At 41.6% G+C, this 18,776-nt stretch overlaps 1 protein-coding gene across 1 annotated transcript in view; it reads left to right on the top strand.

Annotated features, from left to right (window-relative positions):
* DNAJC24 (DnaJ heat shock protein family (Hsp40) member C24) overlaps positions 1-18,776 on the top strand; it is a 115,499-nt gene that overhangs the window by 59,374 nt on the left and 37,349 nt on the right. The window contains 1 exon segment of the mRNA XM_077321959.1: positions 18,274-18,342. Within this exon segment, the coding sequence (XP_077178074.1) occupies positions 18,274-18,342 (69 nt within the window).

Below are 18,776 nucleotides of genomic sequence, written 5' to 3'. Positions count from 1 at the left end.
AGCGGATGGAAGCACCCTCTTTTGGAACTCCTGGATGTGGACCCCGTGGTTCAATCATTGCTGAATTTGAAGGGGAGGTTAGGGAAGAGCCTCCCGGAGCTACCCTGAAAGTTTGGAGCTGTAACTGGAACCCCCAGTCGCCCAGGTCCTGGGAAAGGTGGGAATGCTGCAATTCCCCTAAAAGTCAGTTGTACCATTTACCTTAATGGGCGCCAAAGCTGAATTGGTCTGGATCAGGCCTCTGGTGCACAAGCATAATCAGGGCTCTAATGGAATTAAAACAGTTCCACAGGGCCTGCAAAAGGGAGCTCCTCCACCAGGCATTTGGTTGAGGTCGACCGGAACCAACAACTCCTGAATCTCCCTCCCGGGAACTCCATGCATCTGACTTGGACAACCATGGCCCTGTTTGATTATCATTTGGTTACATTGTTATATCATTGTTACTGTTATCATTACCATTGTTGTTTTGTTTCTATTCAATATGTAAAAGTGAGTTCGGTGTACAGTTACTTCATGTTCCATGTAAACCGCCCTGAGCCTCAGGGGAGGGCATTAAATAAATAAAAAACAATACAAACAATTACCATTAAAATAATATTCAGCAAACTAAATAAAAACCTTCCGTTGTGGCCAGATTTGCTTGGAGGGTGATCAAAACAAGGAAGAGCTGGATGGATTTGGAGCAACTTAGGTAGAGATAGTCTCAATTGCTTGACAATGCTTGTGAGTTTTAAAATTATAGCTGGAATGTTTATAATTTTATACAATTTTAATTATCAATAATTCTTTTATGTATTTTGTAATTTGATTACTGGTCTAGTACCGTAATAGAGTATTTGAAATTAACTAAATAAAGACTAACAGGCTTCCAGCTTCATTGGTCCCAAGTGAAGGTGCATCCAGCTAAACCAGGAGCAATTGATGGTGTTATAATGGAGCGGTTGTGGTCGGTGTATAGGGGGAGACCTATACTCTGGTCTCTATATAGTAAAATATATATTTCTTACTTCAGCATAGTTTTTACAGTCTGTAATAAAACAAGATTGAATTTAATGATGTAAAACTTAATGAGTGCGATGTTATCTTTGTTAACTTGACCAGAATCCTGATATTGGATTGATATAGAGAGAGCCGTAGCCAGATACTGCTGAATTGTTTTGATTGCTGATGACATAGATTACCAAGAATGGTGCCAAGCGAAATAGGTTGTGAGCAAATGAAGAGAAGAATAATAAATCTGCCTAATAGTTCAGTAATGGGAAAAGATTTCCAAATTAGCTGATTGAACTTGGCAGGAAAGAATGGGAAAAGCATCTTTTTAGAGGAGGATTGTTGCATCATAGGATCACCTTAACTACAGAAATACTAAAAAGATGCATGTCTTAAATTCTTATCAACCTAAGACATTTATTTTGACTTGTTAAGGTAATTTCATCTGGATCAACCTAAGGAGGTTTTAGTCCTGCATAAAATTTCATGGCATAGGAAATACTTTGCCAGGTTTATGTCATTACTATGCAAACAGATTTTTACTTCATATGTGAAAAAAAAAACACACGGTAACATGACCATGAAACCCAGGAAGCCCAGAGAGAAATGTAATTATGTAAATTAAAATCAAAAGAATAGACCATTTGCAATAGCAGTAACGTTCCCTAGTTTTGCTTTGCTGGCTAACACTTGTAATCGTTGATGAATCCCAGTTCCTTGTTGTATGTTTGGCAGGTAATATCAGACTTAATTCATTACTTTCACACTGGAGTCTCCGTTTGACGTTAGAGGAGAGTGACTTTTGACTCAGTAACAGTGTGCCCTGAGGGATTAAGTAGTGACTTAATCACAATTTTCTACAGGGTTGTCAGGCGTCCACCGATGGGAGGACATCCCCTACACCAGGGGCCCTACCCTGACATTTATTAGCTGCCTGATGTGGGATTTACAGGTAGGAAAACTAAGTGTCACCAGCAATGTGGCAATGTCAGTGTACATGTACACCACAAATGGAAAATTGATTATAATGATATTAAGGACGTCCTCTATTTTAAATTCTTAGGAATTTGTTGTGACCAGAGAATGGTCTGTGAGGGACTTCTTCTGGATTTTTCACAGAAAATTCGTTCGAATTAGTTTCAAACCTGTTTGTCTTTTCAGCTACTGTGTCACAATACTGATTTATGTTCAGTGCCTGGTCTACCAAGACCCCCAGATGCTTTTCACACATACTAATGCCAAGACAAGTCTCACCCATCCTATAGTGATGCATATGATTTTTCGTACCTAAATGAAGAACTTTACATTTATTACTATTGAAATACATTTTAGCCCAGTTTTCTAGCCTGTCAAAATCAGTTCTTAAATTCCTATGTTCCATCTGTGGAATTCTGAATTATATAGTGGAGAATAACTCTGAATTGGAACAACCATTTTTTGAAGCTCAAGCTTGATTTAAGGCTTTTCCCCTTAAAATTATACATTCTACCTAAGAGGGCTATCTTGGCTTAGAGAGAATTCTTGTTTCTTCTTGAGACAAACTTGTTGAACAATGACTACAGTTCCTCAGTCTTTCCTTGGACTCCCTTTATTCAGTTACCAGACAGGAAGTCATGAGAATGCTTAAGAAACCTCTATTTAAATATGATTATAACAGTGCAATCCGTAGAGCACAATGTTTTACTCGATTTGCTAGTATTCTTCCACCTGGAGGGCTTCCCAATGATGTTGGTGCACCATAATGCCTTACCATTTAGAGCAGCCTTTTTCGACTTTTTTACCATTGAGAAACCCCTGAAACAATCTTTTGAAACAACCCCAGAAGTGGCATGATTGTGCAGAATATGGTTGTGAAGCATAGCTGTGTACATCCCCACCCGAGGCCCCTCCCCTGTCCAACCCCTCCAGTCCAATCATTGGCCATTTTGAGAAAGGGGGTGGGTCAACATGACCACATATAGTCATATCACCCTATAAATGTTTAACAACATTTATGAATATATTAAAATTAATTAACTCCCACCCATTCAGGAAACGCCTCCAGGACCATCTAGAAGCCCCAGGATTTCACAAAATCCTGGCTGAGAAAGCCTGATTTATAGTTTTGCAAGGGAGTTATCTAAAATACCATACTCTGATAGAGTATGTGGCTTTGGTGAAGGTAATATGTAACATGTGGCCCTTGAATGCAAATACTTTCCTGACCCTAGAAATTGTTTAATTCTTCGCTACAAAATAGAGATCACATAGCAACGTTGTCTTTTATTAGATGATAATAGCAAACTAATAACTCTTTTATCTGCGAAATGTTATTCATGTGTGATAAATTTTTGCACCCATTCAGATGGGGTCTAGCTTTTTAGAGCCAGTTTGGTGTAGTGGTTAGGAGTGCGGACTTCTAATCTGGCATGCCGGGTTCGATTCTGCGCTCCCCCACATGCAACCAGCTGGGTGACCTTGGGCTCGCCACGGCACTGATAAAACTGTTCTGACCGAGCAGTAATATCAGGGCTCTCTCAGCCTCACCCACCCCACAGGGTGTCTGTTGTGGGGAGAGAATGGGAAGGCGACTGTAAGCCGCTTTGAGCCTCCTTCGGGTAGGGAAAAGCGGCATATAAGTACCAACTCTTCTTCTTCTTCTTCTTCTTCTTCTTCTTCTTTATATATGCTAGTCATCTGCTTAGAACTAATACATTAAGAAGGAAGAAAGAGAGACCTCCAATGCATACTGGAAGTGATGCCATCATATTGCTAGTGATACAGGGACATCCTAGTATTTTGGCAATAACTCCAGTAAGTTCCACCTGCTCCCACCAGTTGCCCGGTGATACTGAGTACTTTAATTTCCCATTACTTTTAATGGAACTTACTGATTAATATTTTTAGTTCTACCAGGATAAGTGCCTAGCAAGTAATTTTTTTTTTTACTCATTTAGGGTTTGTTTATTTAAAGTAACTCTTATGGGGTGCCCATTTGTTGACCCTTTGGGCATTTTTTCCCCATGCCAGGTTGACAGACTCTTCTGAAAGTTCCTTGCTTCCCATATGTTTACATATTCAAGGGATACAAGGAAAGGAGTTTTAAAGCTTCCTCCTCAAGGGGTGGGACTTCAGGGAAAAAATTCCCTGGTTCAATGAATTGAAGTTGTTTTAGACATTATACCCCAAAATATACAATGAAGATCAATAAGAGTTATGAAAAATGTGATGGAATAAATTTATCATTTTATCATGTGGTCGACTTGTCAGGGAGCAAGGAAATATTAGATCATTATGATGAAATGCAAAAGATATCGAAAATTAGATGAATGCTATGACATATAATACCAAACAGAATTAAAATGTATAGTGAACTTGTGTTAAATGCTTCATAACAGCTTCCAAGATCTTATACATATCAAAATGGGGAAAAAAATACCAGATCTTGCAGAATCATTAAATAAACTGACGGAATATGGGTCAATGGTGAAACCTGTGTTTGATGTAAACAGATCAATATCAGATTTTAATAGAAAATGGAATACAGTATTAGACTATATTGATTGATAAAATGAGATGGAAAGGAACAATTGATTAATATGAGGTATATGTAAATAATGAAAATCTTGGGGAGTGGAACAGGCATTCTGGTAAATATATATGTTAGACATATTGTGACATGTCAACTTTATATTCAGTTCTATAAATGAAACCTGTAGTTTCCTTTTTTTTCTTGAATAAATAAAAATTATATTAAAAATATTCCCTGGACCCAAGTCAGCTGATAACCCTTGAAGCAAATGTAATGCTGCAGCCATGGAATGTATATTTACTTTAAAAAAATCTATTGCAGTTTTGCACTGCAGCCACTAGGATTCAAGGAAGGCAGGGGAGTTGTTCTGACTCTGCTGGTGGGACTTTTCTGCAGTGTTTACTAGAGGCTGAAGATCTGCTTCTCTGAACCCGCAAAAAATATCAGCCAAGCTACCACTGGGGCAAGGCAACACCAGCAGGGCAAGCTACAGTTATTGTCAGGATGCAGCCTTAACAAAATTGTTATCTCTGTGGTTTCCATCTTTACTTCCACCCAGTTTTATAGCTTTTTTTACCTATTGAAATGTTGCAAAGGGTCAGCCCTGTTACTGTGTGGTAGCAATTTTTTTTTAAATCCAGGCTTTTCCTTAATTTTGGTCTTTTCCACACTTTTACCCTCCTCCTTTTCCCCCCCCTTGTTGTTGTTAGTTGTGAAGTCATGTCCCACGCATCACAACCCCATGGACAATGATTCTCCAGGCTTTCCTGTCTTCTACCATTTCCCCTACTCTGTTATTTTTCAGTCCTGATCTCAACACTTCATCTATCCTGGCTTGCAATTTAAAACCTATTCTTGACCTTGAGGTATGATGTTCAAAGGTTCAGAGTACCTTTATTGGCATAAAATTGCAAAGCATAAGACGAAAATTTCAAACAGTTTCAGATGTAAAATCTATCGTAAAAGATTTTCATTTAAAATTGCCAGTAAATATTTTGTTACTTTTACAATAGTTGCTGAGTCCCTCACATTTAGTATCATTTTAATCCAGTGTTTCTCATTAACACAGCTGAATTTCAATTTCTTCAGATAATTAGCTAACGGGCGACGAACGTAGGACACACCAGAAGTATATAGTACAACATGTCTGGGACACTACATCCATGTAAACAGTATCTCTCCTGAGGAGGGATCTTCAAAAATCTACCCCGGGTGACATTTGAGGGAAAGATGTTTAAGCAAGCTACTAGAAATGCTCTTCTTAACTGGTGTGTCTCCAAAATTTGGAGATACATGGGCATGGATTTGTAAGATACGGGGACCTTGTTTTCAAGCCTTTCAGCATGGTTCATCTTCATGGCTTCTGTGCAATCCCACATGATGGGAAGGTTCTGAAGATAACCTGGGCCAGGATATTCTGATTCCTTTCATTTTTGGTCTTGGAATTCTCATGAGTATAATGAACCTCATGGCCTGTTTTGAGATTCCCAGTTTTCTGATGCTCTATGTCTGCCACACATGGACAGATGGATGAAGCCCCTCTGAATCCTAAGGAGTGTTCTTCTAATGAAAGAGCCAATTAAGCTGAAGGAAGGTTTCTTAAACTGGAGAAAATCTCTTCAGCCTAAAAGAGAGGTCCCAACAGAGGATGCCTCCTATTATTTATTTATGGAGAAATTGGCAGTTTGTAATGTGGTGTTCTAATCCTTTTTAATCTTCATAAATGTGCTATAAAATGATCATTCTCTGATGGTAGATTGAACTTTTCAAAAGCCTAAGAATAAACCCATGTGGAATCAAGGTATGGAATGAATTACTTTTCCTCCGCCCTTATCCAAGTACATACTTTATCTTTATCTTTGCGGCTTCTGTGCAGACACATGCAGATTGAGCAGTCACAGGCCTGCTGTGGAAGAGATTTCCAAGCTTTCTAGTAGACTAAGAGCACCCCTCCTCCTTCTGGTATCTCCCTGCCCAAACGATCACATGACCAGGAGGAGGAGTGCTACTTCCTCAGTTCTCTTTTTGCCACTGCAGAGAAAGGATCTTCACTGCTGTTCGTTTTTTTCCCTCACCTCATTCTGGAGGCAGGATATTTCTTTCTCTCAAAAGTTTTCTTTTTGTCATCAATACTCATTTTAGTGAAGAAGAAACATTTGTTTTTCCCCTTAGAATTGAATAAATTAAATGGCCATTCTCTATTTCAGTGCTATTTCAATGATTATTTCAGAGATGGTCCACCTAGGTCTCTTGCTTTGAGATATTTGCACCCGTGTCTTTATGCAGTGAATTTGCTAATCTCTCCGTGTGTGGCTGCACAGAAGCCACGAAGATGAATACAAGGTTGCACTTACCTGTAACTGTTGTTCACTGAGTGGTCTTCTGTGCTGACACACATCCCTTCCTCCTACCCCACTGTGATCTCTTTGGGTTCTTAAATTCTGGGGTCTCCAGTGGCAACATGGAGAGAACTGAGGGAGTAATGCCTCTTCTCCTGGTCATGAGATCATTTGGGTGGGAAGACACCAGAAGGAGGAGGGACACTTCTAGTCTATTAGAAAGCTTGGAAATCTTTCCAAGGTTGCACTTTCCAAGGAAAAGTTACACTTACTGTGTGTTTTGACTTTAAAACCCACAATCAGTCCAAAATTCCTGAGAGACTGCCTCAATTCATACCAACCTGCCCAAACTCTGAGATCAATATATGAGATTTGCTATGGAAATCTGCATTGGCTGAGAGGACAATCTTTTAAGTGCCTGCACCCAGGCTGTGGAATTGGTATCAGTACTATTGCATCAGGCATTTTGGAACACACTCATTAATAAATGCTTATATTATTCTTTAGATTTAATTGAAAATGCTATGGTTCTACTGAAATGATTTTGCTGCTACTTTTAGGATTGTTAGAAATTTAATTGTATGACTTCATGATTTCTAGATTCTTAGATGCTTTAGCTAGAAAGAAAACATAAAAATTAGCTTGCTAACTAAATGTTATAGAATTCCCCATCATTTACAAATCTCTCCTTTTAGGAAACTGCGCTGACCAATTTCCCTTTCTCCCTCTTAATTCTGTTTTTCCTTTACCTTCCTGTCCACATAATAAGGACAATGAGCATGCTCATTTCTGATGAGGCTGGTTTTTAATGATAATAAAAAATTGTATTTTAACCTACCCTTCCAAGTTTCTCAGAGTGGGTAACAACATTGTTAAAAACATCACACAAAATCTTGAAAACATTATTATACTGAATCTGATTGCTACCAATTAATCTTTATCTAAGACAGGTTTTTTGGGGACCAGGAGCCAATCTTTCTTTCTCCCTGGTGGCAAGGCCAGCCATTTGTTTCTGGTTGTTATTCTGGGCCCCAACCATAGTTCTGGTGGAATAGCTCTGTCTTGCAGGCCCTGTGGAACTGGTTAAGTTCCTGTAGGGTCCTGATATCTCAGGAGCACATTCCATCAAGCTGGGACTAGGGTCAAAAAGCCCTGGCTGTGGTTGAGGCCAGTCTCACCTCCTTTGGCCCAGGGATCTTAACCAGATGATGATCTGCAGATCTTAGTGCTCTTGGGGGAGTATAAGGGAAAATGTGGTCCTGTAGATATGCTGGTCCCAGACCATTTAGGGCCTTAAAGCTTAGCACCGGAACCTTGAACCTAAATCTAAAAGAGTTTCCTCATTTTGGTTTGTCACCTGTTGGACTCATGCTCAGGAAATCTCAATTTAGGATTAATAAATATCAAGTGGTCTGCAAGTTACTCTATTTTCATTTATGGAGAAGTTAACAAATAAAATTAATTGTGCTGTTTCCTGAGTGTGAAGGCCTTTGACTGTGAAGTCTGGTATTGGGAAGAACAACCTTGTGGACTCAGAAGGAGTCTTGAGGAAGTAAGGAGTTGTGAAGTAGTCTGTGTGCATATAACATTTGTGTGAGAGAGGGTGTGTTTGTGTATGTATATTCGATCAAAAGGTATATAAAGTTAAGCTGAGTCTTGAAATTTACTACTCCAGAACACAATACACATAGACCATCTCTCAGTACATTGGTCAGATCCATTATTAAACAGATTTTTAGATCTCACATGTCATTGTTACCTGAAGTTTCTTTGAAACTTCAATTAACAATGACGTGAGATCTAAAAATTCTTTGCACCGTCAGTATAGATTTTGATTTATCTGAAATCTATGCAAATATTTGCACCTTAGAATCATTCTTTATACATAGAATCATTTCGCGATCAGATTCCACAACTGATCTTTTCATATATTCTAACAATGTTATCTTTGGATCATGATGCCACTGAAAACTTATCAGGGCTGCAGCGGACCAAATATCAGTATTCCTGGAGGAAATTTCAGCCCTTGACCCATTTCAGTCAGGTTTCCGGCCTGGCCATGGCATGGAAACGGTGCTAGTTGCCCTGATGGATGACCTCCGTTGCCAGCTAGATCAAGGCAGGTCAGCGCTGCTTATACTATTAGATCTATCAGCAGCGTTTGACACTATAGATCAGTGGTCTCCAACCTTTTTATCACCAGGGACCGGTCAACGCTTGACAATTTTACTGAGGCCCGGGGAGGGATAGTCTTTTGCCGAGGGACGTCGCCACCGCCACCTGAGCCTCTGCTCCACTTGCTTTCCCGCCGGCACCCCTGACTTCCCACTGCCCACTGGGGGGCACTGCCAGAAGCAGCTGTGCAGTGCCACACCAAGGAGGAGCCCCAACCATGGCGGCCACCGGACAGCACCAAAGCTGAGCTGGCGGCAAAGTGGCAGGACAGCCACTGATGCAGCCCACGAGGGGAGGAGGACGAGCCGTAGCCCAGTACTGACTGATCCACAGACCAGTACCGGTCCCCGGACCGGAGGTTGGGGAACACTGCTATAGATCATAAGCTCCTAGCTCATTGCCTTGCCGATGCCAGGATACGGGGGGGGGACATCTCTCAAATGGCAGATCTCCTTCCTCCAGGGTCGCGGACAGAGGGTTGAAATAGGAGAGAGAGTATCTAACCGTCATCAGCTCACATGTGGAGTCCCACAGGGAGCAGTCCTCTCTCCTATTCTATTTAACATCTTCATGCACCCTCTTGCTCAGCTGGTACGGAGGTTTGGACAGATGGCACCCAGCTCTTTCTCCTGATGGATGACCACCCCAATTCCCCCCCAGAAATCTTAGCCAGATCCCTGGAAGAAGTGACAAAATGGCTTAAGCAGAGTCGTCTGAAGGTCAACCCTACAAAGACGAAGGTCCTGTGGCTAGGTAAGAAGGGACCAAGAGAGGAAGCATGCCTACCCAACCTGGACGGAGTGCGTCTAACAGTAGCCCACTCTGCCAGAAACCTGGGGGTGATCCTCGATGCCTCCCTTTCTGTGGATGTGCAGACCACAAGAGTAGCACGGCTGGCCTTCTACCACCTACACCAAGCCAAACTACTAGCACCCTACTTGGCACCAGAACACCTAGCCACAGTGATCCACGCGATGGTCACCTCTAGACTGGACTTCTGCAACTCGCTCTATGCAGGCCTACCCTTATCCTTGACCCGGAAACTGCAATGGTGCAGAATGCGGCGGCCAGGATTCTCACCAACACACCGTGGAGATCTCATATCCGGCCTATAAACAACTCAATTGGCTCCCAATTGAATTCTGGATCAGGCTTAAAAGTTTTGGTTCTTACCTTCAAGGCCATACGTGGTCTGGGCCCAGTGTACCTGAGAGACCGTCTCTCCGCCTATACCCTCAAAAGAGCATTACACTCTGCCACTGCCAACTGGCTGGTGATCCCTGGCCCCAAACAAGCACGTCGGTCCTCAACGGTCCTCAAGAGCTTTTTCCATCCTGGCCCCCACCTGGTGGAACGAGCTCCCTGAAGAGATCATAGTTCCGCAGGGCCAGCAAAAGGGATCTCCTCCACCAGGCATTTGTCTGAGACCAACCACAGGTCCCCCCCACCTCTGACATCCCCTCCATGGCCTGAAGCAGCCTGACCTCTCTAGGGATTTTAGCTTGTTATGTTGTTATTGATGGGATCACTGAAGTTGTTGTTTAGAACCTCTGTTGGGTTGTTATTTTTGATTATTGACTATGTTGTATGTTGACTTGTTCCATGTATCCCCTATAATGTTGTCTGTAAACCGCCCTGAGCCATATGGAAGGGTGGTATAGAAATCAAATAAATAATAAAATAAATAAAATAAATATTATCATAACATATTCTTACACTTACCTACTAGTATTTCTCAATTAGTGAAAAACATATTTTTTTATTTTTGCTTTTTAATCCAAAAATATGTCTGTACGCATGCTTGCTATCATTGACTCCTCATTAGATTTGTTTATCTTGTGTCTATTCTTTGCTCTGTCAGGCCCATGTATTTGGCAGGTGAAAAAAATTGTATCTGATAAGCACCCTCAGATCTGGTTATTACTTTATGATTTATAATACTTTATGCTCTGTGATTGTAATGGCCTTTGGCTATATACATTAAATGTTACCTGTATCTTACATTAATGGCACAAAAAACTTTTAGTACTTAGAACATTGCTTGGTAACATCTAACTAGCACCAGATACTCTGCTGAAGTGGAGAAAGATTCATGAATTGTTTAACATTTGACTGGGGAGTTGATGCACTTCTCCATAGTTATATGTATGAATTCCAGCTATGGAACAGTTTTCTCAGCTCAATAATAGACCTGTGAATTGTGTGTGCATCTGATAATTTCCATATTTTGGAACAATATCTAAACTCTAAAGTCATGCTCTGCCTGCTGTCCTTCAGCACAGAATATAGCTAAATCATCATTTAGTTACACCAGCCTTTCTCAATTTGTTTACCTTTGAGAAACCCCTGAAACATTCTTCAGGCTTCGAAAAACACCAGAAGTGATGCTATCATGCAGAATATGATTGGAAAGCTGTGTAGCTGTGTACACTCACCCATAATCCCTCCCCTTCCCACCTCTTCCAGGCCCATCATTGGCATTTTGGGAGGGGAGGCAAGTTGATATAACATACAGTCATATCACCTAATAAACGTTTAACAATTTTAAATACACACACACACACACACACACACACATATTTGTTGTTGTTAGGTGCGAAGTCGTGTCCGACCTATCGTGACCCCATGGACAATGAACCTCCAGGCCTTCCTGTTCTCTCGCTCACTCTATATATCTCTATCTCTCTATCTCTCTATCTCTCTATCTCTCTATCTCTCTATCTCTCTATCCATCCATCCATCCATCCATCCATCCATCCATCCATCCATCCATCCATCCATCCATCCATCCATCCATCCATCCATCCATCCATCCATCCATCCAGATAGATAGATAGATAGATAGATAGATAGATAGATAGATAGATAGATAGATAGATAGATAGATAGATAGATAGATAGATAGATAGATAGATAAACACCCACCCATTTGGGAAACTCTTCCAGGGCTGTCAAGGAACCATAAGGTTTCACAAAACCCTGGTTGAGAAAGCCTGAGTTATACTATTAGTTTTATTTTTCAAACATGCATGTGATTCACAGCTGAAAAGAAAATAGGAGGATTGTTTTTATTGAACCAGTGGCTGGTAAATGAATAATGTAAAATGTATCAAATTGCATAGGAGAAAATGCAAAAAGGTTGTTGTTGAGGTTTTCATAGAATCATAGAATCATAGAGTTGGAAGGGGCCATACAGGCCATCTAGTCCAACCCCCTGCTCAACGCAGGATCAGCCTTAAGCATCCTAAAGCATCCAAGAAAAGTGTGTATCCAACCTTTGCTTGAAGACTGCCAGTGAGGGGGAGCTCACCACCTCCTTAGGCAGCCTATTCCACTGCTGAACTACTCTGACTGTGAAAAACTTTTTCCTGATATCAAGCCTATATCATTGTACTTGAAGTTTAAACCCATTACTGCGTGTCCTCTCCTCTGCAGCCAGCAGAAACAGCATCCTGCCCTCCTCCAAGTGACAACCTTTCAAATACTTAAAGAGGGCTATCATGTCCCCTCTCAACCTCCTTTTCTCCAGGCTGAACATTCCCAAGTCCCTCAACCTATCTTCATAGGTCTTGGTCCCTTGGCCCCAGATCATCTTTGTCGCTCTCCTCTGTATCCTTTCAATTTATTTGCCTTTTTTACCGCTGCATCACACTGCCTGCTCATGTTTAGTTTACAATCCACAAGTACCCCAAGGTCTCGTTCACACACAGTGCTACCTAGAAGCGTATCCCCCATCCAGTAGGCATGCTTTTCATTTTTCTGACCCAGATAACTTTACACTTATCTTTATTAAATTGCATCTTGTTCTCATTTGCCCATTTTTCCATTGTGTTCAGATCTCGTTGAACTCTGTCTCTATCTTCCGGAGTATTTGCCAGTCCTCCCAATTTGGTGTCATCTGCAAACTTGATGAGTAGTCCTTCCACCCCCTCATCTAGATCATTAATAAATATGTTAAAAAGTACCGGGCTGAGCACCGAGCCCTGAGGTACCCCGCTACTCACCTCTCTCCAGTCTGATGAAACACCATTGACAACAACTCTTTGAGTGCGGTTCTCTAACCAATTCCCTATCCACCTAACTATCTGAAAATCCAGATTGCAGTCCTTCAACTTATCCATCAGAAATGGATTTAAACATTTAAATGTTTAAATGTTTTATATTTACATTCAAAGTGTGAGGCTCCATAATCCATTCATTTTAGTATTTCTCATACTGATAAAATCTATAAACTACAGCGGATTGAAAACAATAATATTCTTGATAGATTCAGGTGGGTAGCCATGTTGGTCTGAAGCAGCAGAACAAAGTTTGAGTCCTGTGGTGTGTTTAAACCAATGAAGTTTTATTCAAGGTATACGCTTTCCTGTACAAGGATACTTCTTCACATATGTTTATTAACAGCTGGGTTTGCAAATATATTTATTCAGATTTTAGGTCCCCCATTCCAAGAAGGCATTGGGGCAGCTTACAGCATAAAAAAACTTTACAATAAAAACATTAAAATCTTAACATTTCCATTTAAAACACTACAATTGCCCCAACATATTAATTGTTACCTGGGCCAGGTGTTAAATTGATAAAACAACTGGCCCGGTTATGAATGGCAGGAAAGCAGCTCAGGCATAGCCTGAGCAGGGGGGTCAGCCAGTGGGGCCCTTTCAGATGGTAAGAGTGCAACCCTGGGCCTCAATCAAATGCTGGTGGAGGCATTTTGGAACTTAGAAACTTTGGAAGCTCTGTAAGGGCCTGGGTCTCTGGCGGCAACTTATTCTACCAGGCTGGTGGAGGCTATGTGCACTTCTGTGCGGGACAACCAACATGTTGGTATTCACAGAGTGAAGAGCTCTTCAGGGTACGTGTGGGAAGAGACAATCCCTCAAGTATGCAGGTCCCAGACTGTGTAAAGGTTTAAAGATTAAAACCAACACCAAAAAACAATTATGCTCATTCTGATATTTTCCAATATTTATCTTTCAGGATCCCACTCAACCATTGAGCTATGCATTATAGAGAGTTCTATATTTCTATATAGAATGTATTATTATAATCGTGATCACTGAGGAAGACCCGGAAGGGTCGAAACGCGTTTGGTCCTTGGTTCTATGTGCTGTTAGTTCAGTATAGTTTTTAAGAAGTTTTTATCCTGGTCGAAGCCAGACATATATCCTGGGGGCCTGGGACCACCAGTATATTCATACCCACAGAGCAAAGATCCCCACGGGGGGCATAAGCAGATAAGCAGTCCTGCAGATAAGCAGTACCCTACACTTTTCAACATCTACATGTGCCCTGTAGCCCAGCTGGTCCAGGGCTACAGGCTGGGTTACCATCAGTATGCGTATGACACCCAGCTCTATTTCCTAATGGACGGCCAGCTGGCCTTCCCCCCCCCCCCCCAAAGATACATTTACCAGATGTTTAGAAGCAGTGGCTGTATGGCTCAGGCAGAGTCACCTGAGATTCAACCCCTCCAAGAAGGAGGACTTGTGGCACTTCCTAATTCTGCCCCTTTCTACCCAGCCATGTGGAGCCTGAAAGGGGCCGACTATTCTTCCCCCACTGCAACCTTCTTTGTCTAGTTCTGGAGAAAGGAGATTAGCCACTTTAGTGTGGTTCTCCCTAATCCCGGTCCCAGCAAGGTGGTGGGCCAAAATCTCATGGTCGACCACATCAAATGCGGCCAGCAGATCTAAAAGCACGAGAATGGCCAAACCACCTTGATCCAGCTGGCACCGAATATCATCCATCAAAGTAAAATAATCTTGCAAGGTCGAGGATTTGTTGTTGACAGGTCTGGCATTGCATAGGATCAGCACCGGTTCCACCCTATCCCTTTCTCTTACAAATCTGGGGATGGGCCAGAGTTCTGACCAGACTGGCATCCGTGGGAAACCCACAGGTGGGGCCTCCATGGACCTACATGCTTCTCTGCCCCTCTATTATTGGAACTCTTCCCACCGCTATACCTGCCTTGGCCCAGAATCACTGAGATCTGTGTCCTGGGCAGGATCTCTGTCCCCAAGTTCCTCGCTCCCAACCATATGACCCAACCTGTGGTTCTTGTAGGGCGGACCCCTAAAACTACTGTATATCCCTAGCTGCCTACAAAATGCTAAAATGAATTTAAATGTAATTGAGCATGTTTTTGGCAAAGTATGAGGATTGACTACTTGCAATCTATGAAATTGTTTGGAAAAGACAAAAATGCTTTAAAAAACCCTCTACTGTTGCTTTGCATGTCTCCAGTGAAGATCCTCCTCTGTATTCTGTCTTATGATCTGGAGCATAATTTTTAGGATAGATTAGTTGATAATGAAAATATCTTCCTTTTTCCTGATCTTTTTCTTCCTAATTTCTTACTTCAGCAGCAAATAATCAGATGTCAAGTTAACTTGCTTTTACTCTATAACTAATGTACTGGTGGTGTTCAGAATAGGTCAAGTCAAAGAGGTTTTATTGATCCTATAATTATCTCTAACTTCTCTGATTTGTTTTAATTGCCTTAATTAAGATTAATTTAGATGAATCTCATTCCCTGGGGACCTGTAGTGTAGATTTCAGGTAAAATTAGAATCACAATTTAATGTTGCAAAAAGGAGGCATAGACCACAGGCCAACTTGATACTGGATAATCGGTCGCTAATTAATGTATTGCATGAAGGGGAGGAAGAAATCCTTCTTTAATATTAAAGTGCTAATTAGATTTTTTTCACCAATATATGAGGACAGTTTAAATAAGTGTTTAATTTCACTACCAATACATTATTCATAGTTAACTACTATGGTAGATTGAGTGCACCAAATGGAGATCAGTATAATCTTTGTTCTAAAATGTTTTATTCTTATGTAACATTTCTGTGTCCCAGATGAATTTGGATTAGAATTACTTGGACTTCACAGTGCAGAGTCCATACTTCTAGTATTGCAAAGCACAGTCAAATCAGTTAGGTCTACTAGTTACCAGAAGTTTCCTTTATGCATTCTGATGCTGATTTTATGCTTGGCTTAACTCTACTGGCATATTTTCTTACCATTAATTTCAAATCATTATATAGGAACTACAGTGAATTGGTATTAAAAATACATTTATACCAGTAGTAGACCTGTGTTTTGAATAAGTGATTGGAGTTGTTAAATGTTTTAATATAAAAACCATTTGTCTTGTAAAAAAAATAAGGAACGCTAGTAGCCCATATTAGTTTTATATCTCAGGGTTTTCTGTACTCCACAAACTGCCAAAGATACAAATAAGAGAAATAATATCCCTATAATAGTGTGCTTTAAACAAGAAGCTGTGTACTTAGTGTAACTCCTATGTTGACTAGCAGAATATTCAGAATATTCAGAGGAAGTATGCCTCTTTTGGTTCAGGATAATTATAACAAAGTGGCAATGACATGTCTTTAATAATTTTTAGTTACATAATTCTTTGTGAAATGTGAGTTATGGGATGAGAGGCCAAGGTTCTATTCAGTTTCTGATGTCTATGAACCTGGTTAATATGCTTGGATACCTGTTCCATCCTCACTCACTTTCCCATGCATCGAAAGCTGAGACTAAAGATTGATGTCTGAAAGCAGGTACCTTGATTTACTGAAGTTTGTTACTGTCCCACTAACCACAGTTTATCTCAATTAAAATTCCAAGTTAATGTGAGAGAAACAAACCTCACTTTGCATCTGCGTTTGAATATCACAACTGATTGGCATTAGGTTGAAGACCTCCATTTACAAACTTATTACGATGTACAAGTGAAGTTTAGTGGTGGAATAGTAGTTAAGATCGGTGGCTTCTAATCTAGTGAGCCAGATTTTATTCCATGCTCTTCCAGCCCTGATAGTGCTGTTCTGACCAAGCAGTCCTCTCAGAGCTTTCTCAGACTGTTTCCGCATTGGGAAATTCACTGTCCCAACTCCTGTGTGGGAGCACAATTCCAGGGTGGACAAGGTGCACCAAGCCAAATGTTCCGCCGTGTGGGAGCAGGAAGAGGCAGAACAACCTGCCCCAGCTCAAACTCTAGCCCAGTGGTCACCAACCCATGAGCCGCAGCCCGGTGCCAGGCCGCGAAGGCCTTGGCGCCGCGCCACGGCTCCTTCTTCCCTCCCCCCCGAAGCGAGAAGCTCGCCAGGCCGCGAGCAAATCGGCCGCCAAAGCTTCTCACTTCGGGAGGGGAGGGGAGGGAAGAGAAGCTTGCCGAGGCGCAAGCTAATTGGCCGTTTTAGCGGCCGATTTGCTCGCGGCCTGGAGGGGCCGGGAGGGGAAGCCGCGGCCGCCGGCATGGCGGTGGCGCAAACGTGCATGCGCGGACTGCCGGGTGCAAACGCGCGTGCGCAGTCTGTGTATGTGCATTTGCGCTGGGGCTGCCGCATGTGCGTGGGCCCCCGGGCCGCCCTCTAAGCCCACTACTCCACAGCGGTCCGCGGCAAGCGGAAGCTTGCGGACCGCTGCTCTAGCCTGTAGCCTGGTGCAAAGCTTCCGGTGCGGAAACAGTCTCAGACTCATCTACCTCACAGGCTGTCTGTTGTGGGGAGAGGAAGGGAAGTTGATTGTAAGCCATTTTGAGACTCCTTCAGTCAGTGAAAAGCAGGATATAAAACCCAACTCTTCTTTATGCTTGTAACAAAGAAAATGAGCTAAGGAAGTGGGATAAATAAATTACTGCTGAAGAATGTTGAATCTCATTTAAATGTAGGAATGATTTATACAACCTTAATAATTACAGTGTAAATCCAAAGGATATGATGTAGTATATTGGAAATGGGCCTACATTGGTTTTGGTGTGGTGGTTAAGAGCAGTGACTTCTAATATGGCGATCCAGGTTTGATTCCTCGTTCATCCACATGCATCCAGTTGGGTGACCTTGGGCTCATCACAGCACCGATAGAACTGATCTGACCAAGCAGTAATATCAGGGCTCTCTCAGCCTCACCAGGGTGTCTGTTGTGGGGAGAGAAAAGGGAAGGTGATTGTAAGCTGCTTTGAGACTCCTGGTAGAGAAAAGTGCCATATAAAAGCCAACTATTCTTCTTTATTCTTAACGGAAACGTTTTCCCCCTACCAAGCACTAGTTTGAGATTTGCTTCCTGCCTCCCCTCCCCCCATCCCACATAGAATTGTATAGGGGTGCTTAAAGTGTTTCTCCCAGCTCTACCAATTTTGCTTTAATCAGTTATAATTTATCGGACATTAGGAAACTTTAGTAATGCATCACTCTGTTGGACTTGATTGCTTTTTCTCTCTTTTTTAATTAGAACATGAACTAACACAAGTGTTGCCTGTGGATGCTCAAGTTTCCCTTCAAGATATGGCCTGGAATTCCAGTAAGAACAAATATATAATTGGTTTGATGAATTGTCAAAGGGGTTAATGGCTGGAGTCAACAGGTTATTGTAGGTTTTCCGGGCTGTGTGCCCATGGTCCAAAAAACTTGGAAAACGCACAACAACCAGTATAACAGGTTTACCTAGTATAAATTGAAGTATATTTTAGGAATGTATCAAGAACACTGTTGAATAACGCAAAAGGTTTATTTAGTCTGGTGTCCTGTTTTCCATAGTAACCATCCAGAGATGCTTGTAGACAGTGAACAAGCATACTACAATCTTGTGTTTTTCCACTAGTAACTAGCATTGAAAAGCATATCACCTCTGTGTCAGGAACTTAGATTTTCAGTAGCATCGGTGAGACCATTCCATAGACTTAATCCGCACGACTCCAAAGAGCAGGTAAAGGATAAAAAGTCTTTATTGAAGGT

The sequence above is a fragment of the Paroedura picta genome, chromosome 2, assembly GCF_049243985.1.
Source record: "Paroedura picta isolate Pp20150507F chromosome 2, Ppicta_v3.0, whole genome shotgun sequence".
NCBI classification, from domain to species: domain Eukaryota; kingdom Metazoa; phylum Chordata; class Lepidosauria; order Squamata; family Gekkonidae; genus Paroedura; species Paroedura picta.
The sequence above is the reverse complement of the archived record's forward strand: the minus strand, read 5'-3'. Positions and strand labels throughout refer to the sequence as shown.